At 37.0% G+C, this 14,079-nt stretch overlaps 1 protein-coding gene across 1 annotated transcript in view; it reads right to left on the bottom strand.

Moving 5' to 3' along the window:
* The window catches only part of IQCM (IQ motif containing M), a 431,897-nt gene that overhangs the window by 220,893 nt on the left and 196,925 nt on the right, over positions 1-14,079 (bottom strand). Inside the window, exons 7-8 of the mRNA XM_069105013.1 lie at positions 11,100-11,244; positions 4,626-4,757 (exon numbers count right to left, since the gene is read on the bottom strand). Coding sequence (XP_068961114.1) covers positions 4,626-4,757; positions 11,100-11,244 — 277 coding nt within the window. The remainder of the gene's footprint in view (positions 1-4,625; positions 4,758-11,099; positions 11,245-14,079) is intronic.

Here is a 14,079-nt window from a genome sequence, read left to right on the forward strand (position 1 = left end):
CTGGTTTTCTGCTAGGATGCTAACAATTCTTTGTGAGACATTTTGGGAGTTTTTCCAGACTGATTTTTTTTTTTAATTTGTGGTGGTGAATCCTAAAATGATATCTTTTGTCTCATTTCTTATCTACCTTATTTATCTAAATAGGTATTGCCTCAGGCAAGTAGTGGGAGACCTGGGAAACTTCCTTCTTGACTAAAAAAGTTTCAAGTTAGTTTTTCTTTCAGATGGGAATTATGTCTCCCATTTCTAAAAACACTTTTTTGTTTCTCATTCTTTTTCTTTTATTTTTCTTCATTGGAAGTAGGTTTTTTTTTGTCATATATAATTTTGTTTCTTCTTGGATGTATCCTGGAAGTATGTTTTAATGCAATTTTAATTTTTATTGTATTGCTTTTTAGAGGAAACAAACTTATCTAAAGTTTTATCCTGATTTTATCCTAACTTTATGCATTTGTTAAAAGTCATTGATATCATATATTTCTTAAATGTTCCATTAATTGTGTGGATTGCAGCTGACAATGACTTTGCCTAATCCCTGATCTACAAATTACTTGAGGGTGATCAAAACCAGTTTAAAAAAGAATATGGGAAACAGTTTTTAAAAAGGAGCCCACCATTCAGATCAGAAATTAACACTCCCAAACACCCCCAGCCTTCTCTATGGGCTTTCAGTTGTCATGCAAAACAACTTACTTCATAGCTTTTCTAGGTTGTGCCTTCCATGAAACATGTTTTTACATGAAATGTGTTTAAATTCTGTTCCTCCTTCCCCTGATATGGATACAACATAGGGTATCCTAGGGGTTAAGGAAAATATTAAGGGTCCTTTTTCCAGTACTTTGTGATGGCCCTCCTGGGGGGGGGGGGGTATTATGTTGCTCATCCTGTAACTTCTGAGTGTCCTAAAGTCCTTTTTCCTTTATCTTGAAACACCACAAAACTTCTCCTTATACTGAACCACCATCAAATTCCTTGTCTCCCTCATCCTGTGTCATAAAATTCCTTGTCTTCCTTATCCTGTCCTTATCTTTAACCACCATAAAACTAAAACTATATCATCATCCTGAATCTCTCTAAATAAGCCTAGTTTCCCCAAATACCAGTACCTTATTTGTAGCCTTGTAGCTGCAATACAAGGATGTGTGCTTTCCTCTTAATAAAATTCCCAATGGCTAAAAGAGAATATCTAAGTGAATTCTTTCACACTTGAACCACTCTCCCAAATCTGACCTCAACACCATCTTGGACACTCTTGGACCCTGGTGCTGTGTGATGACCCTAGATTACAGCCCCCTTGTCTTGATTAAAAGATCCTTTGTTGTTGCTACTGTGGTAGTCTTTTTTTAATTCAAGTTGACAATTGCTATATATTAATTTAAGAAAAAAGACATTACTGTTTTCATCATTTGAATTCACATCTTTTACAGCACTATTATATTGCTTAAGCACTGTATATAAATCCAATAGTACATTGTTTCTATAATATTATACATTTGTAAATGGCATTAATATGAGTATTAATGTGGGCATAGGTGGAAAAATCTCTAAAAAATATTAGAGCTAAGGTAATTGAAGGGTATTGTGTTGCTTTTGCAGTTGAAAAGCATAAAGATCTCCTAATATTATAAGAAAATCCAGAACTTAAAAATGAGGACATTTTACAGATATTGGGCAGAAAAGACTAGAAGAAAAGTCATTGTTGTTAAAGGCAAGTGACATGGCACAGGAAGTTGTTTTTTTTTTAATCCTCTCTGAAAATTTTGACCACAGATGAATTGACTGGAGAGAGAATTACTGAGAATTTCAGGTTTGTCCTTCACCTGAGGACAAGCATTGTTTAAAAAAATCTGAACCCTTCTAATCAAAGAAGTCATTCTTACAGAGAGAATAAATGTCTGAAACTCAAAAACTCCACTTAATTTATGATTAAAGTAGAGGCTATACCCACTGTGGTTATACATAGACCCCAAATCAGCATTTTCTCTGGACATGAACCACATTCCCCAGAAGAACAAACTTTGGTGGCTGGAGCTCAATAGGTGTGATAGTAATGGAATATAAAGATCCCCCTGTATTGGCTTGGTTTTCAAATTGATTGTGTTAAAACCCAGAGCTTGTTAATCCCACCTGTGGGATGGACTTGTTGATGTGAAAAGAAAGTCCTGAACTGGGAGGAGCTGGTGAGGTAGATTTGGAGAGACAAGAGAGAGGCAGAAGAACTTTTTTGGAAGCAGCACCCTTGTGGAGGCAGAGAGAGACTGAGAGGATTGCTGAGGGCTACTTTGAATCGCCCTGGACTTTTGAGACCTGCCCCCAGAGCTGCCAAGGACTGAGGAGACATGGCTGTTTTGCTGGTACTTTGTCTGTCTGTTTTGATGTTGTTTTGCCAGATTTGTCCACTGGTGAAAGACAGTCCTGTTGAAGAAGTCCTGGAACCTGGCTGTTGGCTAAGAGCTCTTGAGACTGTCCTGCAGACAGAGAGTGAATACTGTCCACTGGTGAAGGACAGTGCTGTTGTTGCAGGGGTCTAGGAACCTTTCTGTTGGTTCAGAGCTACTGAGACTGTCCTGCAGACAGAGAGTGAATACTGTCCACTGGTGAAGGACAGTGCTGTTGTTGCAGGGGTCTGGAGACTGTCCTGCAGACAGAGTGAATACTGTCCACTGGTGAAGGACAGTGCTGTTGTTGCAGGGGTCTGGGAACCTTTCTGTTGGTTCAGAAGCCCTGAAGAAGGATTTTCTTGTTGTATGTTTACAGAAATCCTGGGAGAGGGTTTTGCTAATGTTTTCAGGGGTCCTAGGACTGTTCTGCAGACAGAGGATGAATTAATGAAGAGACTGGAAATGTATCTTGTGGCCTTGCTAAGCCTTGTCTCCCCAGGAACTAAGATTGCTGAGAACTTGCCTCCTGTCAAGATGAAGAAAAGACCTCCATTTGGGTATTAAGTGCTGTGCTTAAACTTGATTGTAACTCTGGGGTAGATTCAATTGTGATCCAGGGGTGGGGAACTTTTTGAACTTTTTGTGTTCTATGGTTGAACAAATGAATGTACTTTACTTAGATTGGAAACTAATCTCCATTTGAGAAGAGGGGCTTTGTGGTGGACTAAATGAAGGTACAGCCTAGAGGTGGAGTAGTATTTAGAACAGGGACTTTGTAATTGATTGAATGATTGGAAGGTCCTGGGGTGGGGTAGTACTTGGAGATTATTTAATCACACTTAGTAAATGCTGTATTTTGAGTGATGTCATGTTTTGACCTTCTCTGTTATTACTTTGTCACTAAATAAAATGGAGAGCACCTATGCTGGTATTTTGAACCTGGGAAGTTGCCTTTCCTTGGCATCACATTACAATAGGCAAGAACATACTAGGGACATTGGAAGGCCCCTAAGCTAGACAAATGATAGGACCAATAGCTAGTGAGTGAGAGAGGTGAAACTTCTCAGACTATTGATGTGAAGAGAATAAAAGTGAGACCAGATCTGGGTTTTAGATAAATTTAGATGTGGATTTATTAATCAAATGCCTGACTACCTGGAGTATACACTCAAATCAGGCAGCCCCAAATTAGGGGCAATGGGGCAATGCTTATAAAGGCAAAAACCACAATGGGCGGAGGGGGAGCTAGCATAAGCAATGACATACAGAAGCCAAGAACAGCCATTGGTTGGATCTATAGCTCAGGGCTAATTTTCCAAACAGGGTGCAATGGTACAAGGGCGCAGTTGGGGTCCCTCCTAGAACAGGGTAGAGGGTATAGGGTGGAGGGCACAGGGGGAGTGGAATTTCCCAGAATAGGCTGGGGTCATGGAACAGGTCAGGGACTTGTTCTGGGTGAAGGGTGTGAGGGAACCTGCTTAGTCAGCCTTCTGGGTGGAGGGCCTTGCTGGGTCAGCATCCCAGAGCAGGGTGGTTTCCTGCATGGGATAGACTTGCCCCATGATCTCTATGCACACTTGCACCACAAACCTTATCAAAAATGCTGCTTCAAGGCTTACTGATTTAGGGAAGCACTAACTTAGGGGAAAAATAAGGGAGCAGGGGAGTTATGCCTTGGGTGATTTACTTTTACCCAGGACTATGCCTTTATGCTTTTACAAGCAGTTACAGGGTTTAGAATAAAGACAAATATAAAGGAGCTTAATGGTGGCTTAATGGTGGGCTCCAAATCAGGTGGCATGTGATTTGGGTTACCTTACAACACTATACTCTAAAATCTAGTAAGGCTTTTTGTGGGAAACAGGCCCAAGTTCCCCTTCACCAGACATCACATGATTTACAAGGACTCAAAACTCAGAGCAGTAGGGAGTCACCCCTCTCCTCAGTAACACCTCAGCATAAGATTTGCCAAATAAGGACAGAAGGAGAAGATGGGACTAAGTGGTCTCTGATGTCCTTTCCAGCTTTAAATCTATAATCATATAAAATCCTATAAAATTTGTCTCATCTTAAAAAAAAAATGAAGGGACAAAAAAGAAAAATCCAAATAAATATTCTCTTCTCTTTAAAAAAAAAGCCTTCATCCTACAAACTCCATAAATCAGCTGAATAATTTTCTCACCTCATTGTCAAAAGCACTTTTAAAAAATCTTAATTAAAGAGCAAGTAAAAAGAGGTACCTACTTTGGACCAGCAGATATGTACTATCAATATACGATTTGGTTGGAAAATGACCACAGTCTCTGAAATATTTAGGGAGATCATTTTTTGGAATCCCTTGAAAGTATTCCCTCTTGGCAAACATGACTTCATAAACTTTAAAAAAGAAAAAAAGAAAAAAATATTTTCTTTAGTTAATAACCAAATTGAGTAAAAATCACTTCAAATCTCACCTAGTAGTTGTGTAACTCTTAAATTTCCATAAAAGTCCTCCTGCTTTGGGGAAAATAAACCCCCAAAATATATTGCCACGAATGGGTAGAATAATCTTCCAATTCCATACTTTCTTACCTCTGCATCTTTTTTCCACAATAACTATTATATGCTCCCTTCTCCTCTGACTTTTGAAAGCTTTCTTGCTCCTTCAAAGCCCAGATCAGGCGCCATCTCTTCCATGAAGCCTTCCCTGATTCCCTTCCCTTTCCACCACTCAGCTTAAAGTAATTTTTTCTTCCTCTAATTATTTTAGAGCAGTTCTTTGTGTAATGGTTCATTACTAAATACATATTTAAAATCTACAATTTACTAATAGCCATGATTTACACTAATATTTTAAGAAGCACCAATTTAAACATTTAGTGACTACTACCTACAAGTCACTGTGTTAAGAGCTGGGTAAATAAAGACAAAAATGGAATCATTTTTGGTCTCAAAAGAGTTTATATTTACAACACCCCACTCCACCCTACCCTATTTCCCCTCTCAATAGAATATGAGATCCTGGAGGATATTTGCTGTTCTTTTTTTGTCTAATATGGTGCATTGCAGGTAGTGGGTGATTAATGATTATCTACTGAAATAAGAATTTGCCTCAGTCAAACTCACTCTTTGCCTTTTCTAACCACCATTTCACTGGGCACTGTCTACCTCACTAACCTAAAAAGCAGTCAATTTTGTTTTACAGAATTCAAAAGTAGTATCTTCTTTTTCCTCATTATGCATGAATAAGAAATGTAGAAAAAGTTGAATCTTTTTTTTCCCACTTTTTGGAAGGCAATTGGGATTAAGTAACTTGCCCAAAGTCACATGGCTAGTAAGTGTGTCAAGTGTCTGAGGCCATATTTGAACTCAGGTCCTCCTGACTCCAGGGCCAGTGCTCTATTGACTGTGCCACATAGCTGCCCTTGAATCTTCTTTTAATATGAATACTTCTGGGGGGGGGGGTTAGCTAAACACCTCAAATTTCTAAACATGAAAATTATTTGGGGGATCACTGCCAAAACAACTCTACAGACACTGTGCCAACTAATTCTCCCCTTCAGTAAGAAGAGCACTCAAGGTCAGTGGCTGGTTCACAAACTAATTCATGCAACTAAATATCATGACTAGTTTTCAACCATAATGGCAGTTATCCTATATTAATTGGACTGACTTGTTGACAGGTTATGTGGGGTTTCTATAAAATGTTCTTTAAATAAGTAAATATTTTTCCAAAATGCTGGTATCTAAAAAATACAAATAATAAAATGTATTCACAAATAGATCCCCATGATTTCAACAACCAACACTTTAAATTTCATGTGCCTATTAATTTCCTATTCTCAAACAAGCTGAGAGTACCACTTGTCATTTTCATGCTTGAGAACATTAAATGTGTGATGGCAATAAGGCTGCTGGATTGTAGTCTGAGGATTTGACTTTGAATGTGCAGACAGACTATGGGCAAGTCATAGAGACTGGTTGGCCTAACTTTCCAAACTTGTAAAATTAGAAGGTTATTCTAATTGATACCTAAGGTGCCTTCTAACACTAAATCCCATTGTCCTAAAGACCATGTTTTTTTTTTTTTTATTACCAGTTTGTTTATTGAGGAAATGGGGGGATGGAGGCAGAAGAAATGCTTAAAACATCATAATGGTCCTGAAAGGATCATATAACTCACTGATACATGGACCTAGAAGTAATCAAAAGGAAAATTAGCCTCAGAAAGGTGAGGGCAAGACTTTGCTAATAATATGCTTGTAGGGGCAGCTAGGTGGCATAGTGAATAGAGCACCAGTCCTGGAGTCAGAAGGACCTGAGTTCAAATCTGGCCTCAGACACTTAACACTTACTAGATGTATGACCTTGGGCAAGTCACTTAACCCCAATTGCCCTGCCTTCCCCTCCCAAAAAAAAGCAAAAAAAAAAAAAAGAATATGCTTATCTTCTTCCTCAGAAGGGAACAATATTTCTTACCCTCAACCTAGATGACCATCACTTTGCTGTTAAATAGGTTTTGGTTGTTCTTTACATGCAACTGGGAAATAAGATGTACAGGCACTGGGGTATAGAAATCCATCTTACCCTACTAGAAAGTTAGGGGGAGGATGGGGGAAGATATAAAAGAGAGCATATTCAGGGAAGAGCATATTCAATAGGCTGGCTATCTTGGGGTGGGGGGGTAAGGGAAAGACGTGGAGAAAATTTGTAACTCAAAATCTTGTGGAAATAAATGCTGAAAACTAAAAATAAATAAATAAATAAGATTTTTTTTTTTAAAATAAAATAAAGGTTTTGGTTGGCAGAGAGCAGAATTTGTTCTACAGAATTATACCATACATTTGTTTTGTGAAGATGTACCATTCAGCTGATAATTCTGGGAGAAATTATCTCAAAACTCCTCGATTTGTTTGTTTTGTTTTAATTATTACTAGTGACCAAGTCAAGTAAAAGAACAAGAAGCAGTTGGCTGGGTTTTTTGTTTCTTTAACTGACTAATTTGCATACATTGAAAAAAAATTAGTCATCCTAGAATATGCCACACAGTTAAATTAAACTGAGTCAAGAGAATTATGAAGGGGTCCCATGACAACAGGGAGACACCTAGATGGTGCCATAGTGCACAGAGCACCAGGTCTGGAGTCAGGAAGACTGGTGTTCCTGAGTTCAAATCTAGCCTCAAGAGACTTACTAGATGCGAGACCCTGGGCAAATCACTTGACCCTGTTTGTTTTCATTTCCTCATCTATAAAATGAATTAGAGAAGGAGATGGCAAACCACTCCAGTATTTTTGCCAAGAAACCTCTAAAAAAGGGTCATAAAGAGTCAAACATGACTGAAAAATGACTGAACAACATTTGATTGACAGACATATGGAATCTTTACAAGGCCAGAGGAAAAGGAAAAAATTTTAAAAACAAGGAGATATATAGATATTTCAATATATAATACATAAAATCTTAAGTATGTGTATACATATATGTGCATATATATGTGCGTGTATGGGTATAGTGTGTGTACATGTGTACATTTAGCTGATTTCACTCAGATTCATTCCTTCATTCACGTGAAGGTGGCATACCAGTAACACCTATGTATATGGCAGCTTTGAAAACAAATATAAAATTAGAGAATAATGGCTGCACTGAACCTTGTAGATCCAAGCTAGTATTTCCTCTATTTTCCTCTTCCTTCAATTCTTAGCTCATTCCCTTGATGGATCTCCTTGGTGCCTTTTGGGCTGACTAGCTCTCCTTTTCTCCATTCTCCCTTTTCACATAATTAGTTTCAATGTAACCCCAAAATACTACCTCTAGAAAAAGTTCCTTTGAACTTTAAGGAAATTTTAAGGAAGAGGGCATTTTTAAAAATCTTTTCTTCCCAGAAGCCATTCTTTGCAAAAGTTGTAGATTCAAGTTCCTTCCTATCTGTGCACATATTTCTTTTATACTGGTCCTGTCCGTCTCCCTTTTGCTAAGATCCCTTGCAGTTACAAATTCTCTACTGAAAGATAATTTATATAGGCATTGAACCCAAATACTGTGTCTTAATATGAAAAATCCTTTTGCTAAAATGCCAACAAAATGTTCTTGGTACATACATATTCAGAGTAAATAGACAATAAAGGATTATAATAAAGTTTTATCAGTTTCTAGAAATGACTAGTCAAATGTCTCCTATTAGGCACTAGGGCCATAGGAATCACTGATCAGATTATGCATTGTTTCTAGGTTAAATGATAATGCCTGTACCTGTACCAGACCATAAAGGCCTAGAGTCTGAAGTTTATTTATTCATGTAGGGATACATATATTTGTATGGTCATATATATTTCACATGTAGCTTCCCATAGAATCTAAACAATTTTAGATTAAAATTCTGAATGAAAAGAACCCTTTGGTCTAGGGGAGAAGAACAGGATATGTTTGTTGATTTGGTAGTATATCTACTTAACCACTTTTCTATCTCTCCTATTTAAGGACCTTGGGTAATTGTGCCATCCTAAGCCAGAAAAGATTTTTTTTTCCATAAAATTTTCTTTATCAAGACCAGAATTTAAACTAGTTACTTTGGCTTAAAAGACTAAAGCCATTCTTCCAATCACCAATGTAATTATTCTAATTACATCATCAGACCACAACTCCTAAAAGCAAAATTTTCAGTATCAGTTTACCAAAGAAAAACTTCCTCTTCCTACCTTCTACATATACAATCATAACATACCTTTTCTCCCATGCTGACTTCTCAGAAAAATCACAAGCACCAAAATGCCAAATGTTTAGCAAAATTCAGGAAAACTGTTCCTTTGAACTTTCCCTAAGATAAGTTATTTTTATATATTTATAATGAGTATATGTGTGTGTTCATTTTTGTATGGATACATATATACTCATATAACTTATTACCTCTTTGACACATGGACATTTCAGCTGCTAAATGGGTGGGGGAATTGTGGAAGGAAAACTGAGAAAATCATCATGAGACAAAACAGAGCCTTTCAAATAAAATGCTAAGGAAAAACATAGATTGTCCTCTGAGGACTAGAGAGAAAAATTCTTATATAAATACATTGAAAAGACCTGTTTGAGGGTAAAGCAAATACTGAGGTGACAATAGCTGTAAGTAATTATTAATTAATTAATATCAGCTCATTTGAATGTGACTTTTCAATATTTTAAAGGTTATAACTGAGAAATTATAAATCAAATAACTGGAGATTATAGGGAAATTGGAGAAAGAAATAGCAAACCACTCCAGTATTTTTGTCAAGAAAATGGATCATGAGGTCATGAAGAATCAGCCATGAATGAAGGACTAAACAACAAAAATAGAAAAATCAAATATGGTCTGCTGGGACTTTATCTGATAGAAAGGTAAGTCTTTTGAGTTTCACATCTTAACTTTGAGAGGGGTCACTGCTAATGAGGAGACCCTGATTTGAGGCATTAGAACACAGGAGAGGAGAAAGAAAAAAGGGACCGTTTAGAGCAGGAGGCACGGACAGAATGAGAAAAGCTGCCTAATGAAGAAGATAGAATACAGCTAAGAGGAGCTCAGCTGACAGGAAGGCTTTGCAGCCGTTTTGCTGAGAGCCATCCTGATTAGAAGAGAGGCAACATGTTTCTGAGAGCTGATTGGCTCATTGAAAAGGAGTTGAATCTTTCTGTTGTGTATAGATTGTCTGAGCATAATACTCTCCAGTACCATGTAAAACCAGCGAAAGGGATAAAAATGGAAGAAGGTGGAAACTGGAGGGAGAAGACATCGAGACCTGGGAGAAACCTTAGAGGCCCAAATCCAAACCACTGATTTTACAGATGAGGACACTGAAACTCAGAGATGTTAAGTAATTTACTCAAGATCAAACAAGTCATGAACCCAAGCTATAGAATTTGAACCCTTGTTCTCCAATTCCAATCAGTGTTCTGTCTGCTGCTTCTTCCCATAATAGATTTTTTGATAAATTTGTAAGGAATTGTATTAAAAATCCTAAATAACTATGCAGCAAAAAAAAAAAAAAATTAAAGCTCTCAGAATTTTCCCATTCCTGATTAGCAATTTAACAGGTCTTTTCCAATGAGCAAAAAAGGTGTGATCGCTTCTACAAAGGTAGAAGGCAATACTGTTCTATTTCCAACTAATCTAATTTAATCACATCTACTTCATTTTTTTCTCTTTGGTTCCTCTAAGCACACAACTCTGTTATTTATTCTAAGTAATGCAGATAATATGTAAATAAAAATGGAAGTCTGTGTGTTATTAGAAATTTTAGGGTGTGACCTGGGGAACCTGGCTTCCGAACAGAATTCCAGCAGTGATGAGTAGTGTTAACTTAAAAAGAAGAGTAGGTAAGTCTACAACCCTGTGGAAATTCTTTGCCTTTTAGTTATTCTAGAAATTATGTATAAAAATCAAGGCATATACACTTGCTATATTTAAAACAAATCCAAACTAGAATAAATAATGAGATACTGAATCTTCCTCTCAGAAGTGAAGTGGGAGAATGGGGATAGAAATTGTAGCCTATGCCTTCTGAAGGATTTGTTATGTCACCTGGCTTTGCTTAACTGACTTTGTAGCAAAGGAGAGTTCAATATGGAGAGTTGAGAGGGCAGGAAAGGATATGACATGGAAGGGACAGTGGTCAGTGTGAAATGACTGTTGTGTCAAAAATAAGACATTAAGAATACTTTTTTTTGAAAATGAATGCAAGTTGAAATATCAATGCTACTCACATTTTTTTCTGTCTAACCATTCTTCTAGCTCTGAGAGCTGTAAGATTACTCTTGCATTCCGAAGACCAGCTCGGCGCTGAATACGGTCAATCATCCTGCGGTATGCATTTACAACAGCTCTAAAGTTTGGTCCATGGTCTGCAGCCTAAAATTAGTTATATAGTGAAAAAATTAACATTACTACCATATATAGTGACTAAAACTTATTACTGCCCTTTCCCTCCTTCCATTCCATTTCCTATGTTACTTATAAACTAAGTTTTCTCACCTCAGTAAAAGGTTTCTATTGTCTCCAGAAATTAGCCCTGAAGATCAGACAGAAATTCTCAGGCCCAGGTCAGGGTTTCTATACAGTGCTGAATGCCTTTAGGCTAATATCCCAGCTAAGACTCAGTGGGGGAATGGTAATATGCTTACCTAATTGAGATAGTTCTTTTGACTATCTCTTTGAACAAAGTTCATAAAGACTACTTTATTCAGCATAATAAAATGATTTATTACAGTTATTTTTATATCTTATTAGTTTCTCTCAAATGATACTTCCTTATTATTTGTGACATACTAGCCCCTGCAACCACAAAAATAGATCAAAGGTAGGTTTTATTTTGTTCATGGTAATTTTGATCACACAAATATCCAAGATAAAAGACAAAGGGAACTGAAAAAAAAATAAAATTGATAAATTTCACATCTGTATGTGGAAGAAAAAAACATATTAAAAATAAGGAAAGTAGAAATACCATGAACTTAAGAATATTAGAGCTAGAAGGCAGCTTAACAGTCCAGCTCCATCATTTTACAGATGGAGAAACTGAGGACCAAAGAGGTTATGTGTATTCTTCAATATCACACAGCTAGCAAATGACTGTGTCCATATAGAATTATCCTTTGAGATACAAAAGTTGGTTGGTGGATTGGCTGTTGTCCTTCATTCTCAAAGAGGACCAAAAGGGCATCACTATGCTGGAGTCAAGTTACATGTGTGTCCAACTGTGGAGCAACTGATCAGACCAATATCATCTTGTAGTGTTCTACCACAGGCTGGGCACAAATAGCCCATGTGAACAGTAAGGTGTTTATGAAAGGAAAAATGGATAATTCTTTAAACTATTGTTCAAAATTCAGTAGCATGGGAATAGAAGTAAAAAAAAGCAGATGGTGGGGGGTAATTCCTCCCTGTGTATACAGGAGAGGGATAAGAATTAAATAGAGTCAAAGGTGAATGGGATCATGTATTCATTTATAGTTGAACTTCCTGTAGGAGTCAAGAATATTAAATAAGAAAATTAAGGCCACAGCAAGGATGATGGACTAGGAGAAAAAGGTAGAATACATGGACAGGAGATTTCAACTGAAGACAAAAACATGGGTTTAAATGTAGTGATACTGATGGAGAGATGGAAGGTCAAGAAATACACATAGCATGTCCCAAAAGTCTTATTAGAGTTTAAGTTTTAATAACTTTAAAAGGATAGATGCAAAATCATTAAAATTTTTAAAATAGAGTTCTTATTAAACTTCACATAACTACTGTTTGTACATCACTCTAGGCAATTTTTGAACTTGTGTGAAAATTTTTAACATCTGCTGCTCAGTGACTGAAAGGATTGAATTTATAATACCATAGTCTTAATCATCCAAATAACAAGGTTTTGATGCATATGTGACAGTTTTGACGTGACCCACAAGAAAAAATGTAATGGAGATAGATCAGGTGACTGAGGTAGCCAAGCAAGAGAACCTCCTCTACAAATCCACCAGGTTGACAAACTATGATCCAGAAAATGTTATATATGCGACAAAATAATAACAGAGCACTCCTCATTGAAATTAAAATTTTTAAATGCATTCATAAAAATCCACAGAACTAAATAAGTATAAAATAATTTAAATAACTAAACTTTCTAATGATGTTTTAATACATTTATAGCATTTATATTTATGAAGTTACTTAAGCTTAAAATTTGACTAAGACTTTTAGAATGAGAGTATATATATGTGTGTGTGTGTATGTGTATATATATATATATATACATGAGCATGTGCACACACAGAAATATACACACAACACTACATTAAGCACTGTGCATACAAGAGGCAAAAGACAATCCCTGACTTCAAGGAACCTACAATCCAATGGAGGACAAACAAAGATTTGCATAAAGCAAGCTATATACAAAATTAATAGGAAACAATTAACAGAGGAAAAAAATAGAATTAAGAGGGGTTGGGGAAGGATTCCTGTAGAAGGTGGGATATTAGTTGGGGCTAAAAGGAAGCAAGGGAAATCAGTAGTCAGAGCTGAGGAGGGAGAGCATTCCAGTCATGGGAAAAACCAGAGAAAATGGCCAGAGACAAGAGATGGGGTATCTTGTTCATGGTATAGACAGAGGCCAGTATCACTGGATTGAAGAGTACATGTGGGGAAATAGGTGTGAGAAGACTGGAAAGGTATGAGGGGACTGTTATGAAGGGCTTTGAATGCCAAATACAGCAGTTTGTATTTGATCCTAGAGACAATAGGAAACCACTGGAGTTTACTGAATAAGGCAATGACCTGAACTTTAGGAAAAATCACTTTAATGGCTGAATGGAGCATGGATCAGAGTGGAGAGCATCTTGAGGCAAAGAGACCCATCAGCAGGTCACTGCAATAATCCATATGTGAGGCAATGAACTCCTGTACCAGAGTGATAGCACTGTCAGAGAAGAGAAGGAAGTATATTCAAGAAATGCTTGAAAGGTAAAATCAAGAAGTCTTGTCAACAGATTGGATATGAGGGTGAGAGATAATGAGGAATCCAGGGTGACTCCTAGGTTGCAAGCCTTAAAAACTGGGAGAATGGTGTTGCCACTCTCCATAGTAATAGGGAAGATAGGGAAGGGGGAATGGTTTAGAGGGAAAGATGAGTTCCATTTTGGACCTACTGAGTTTAAGAAGTCTACTGGACATCTAGTTCAAGATGTCTGAAAGGCAGTT

Source organism: Petaurus breviceps, unplaced genomic scaffold, assembly GCF_028583685.1.
Source record: "Petaurus breviceps papuanus isolate PSGF00001 unplaced genomic scaffold, PetGlider_PUasm1.0 76, whole genome shotgun sequence".
Classification (NCBI taxonomy): Eukaryota; Metazoa; Chordata; class Mammalia; order Diprotodontia; family Petauridae; genus Petaurus; species Petaurus breviceps.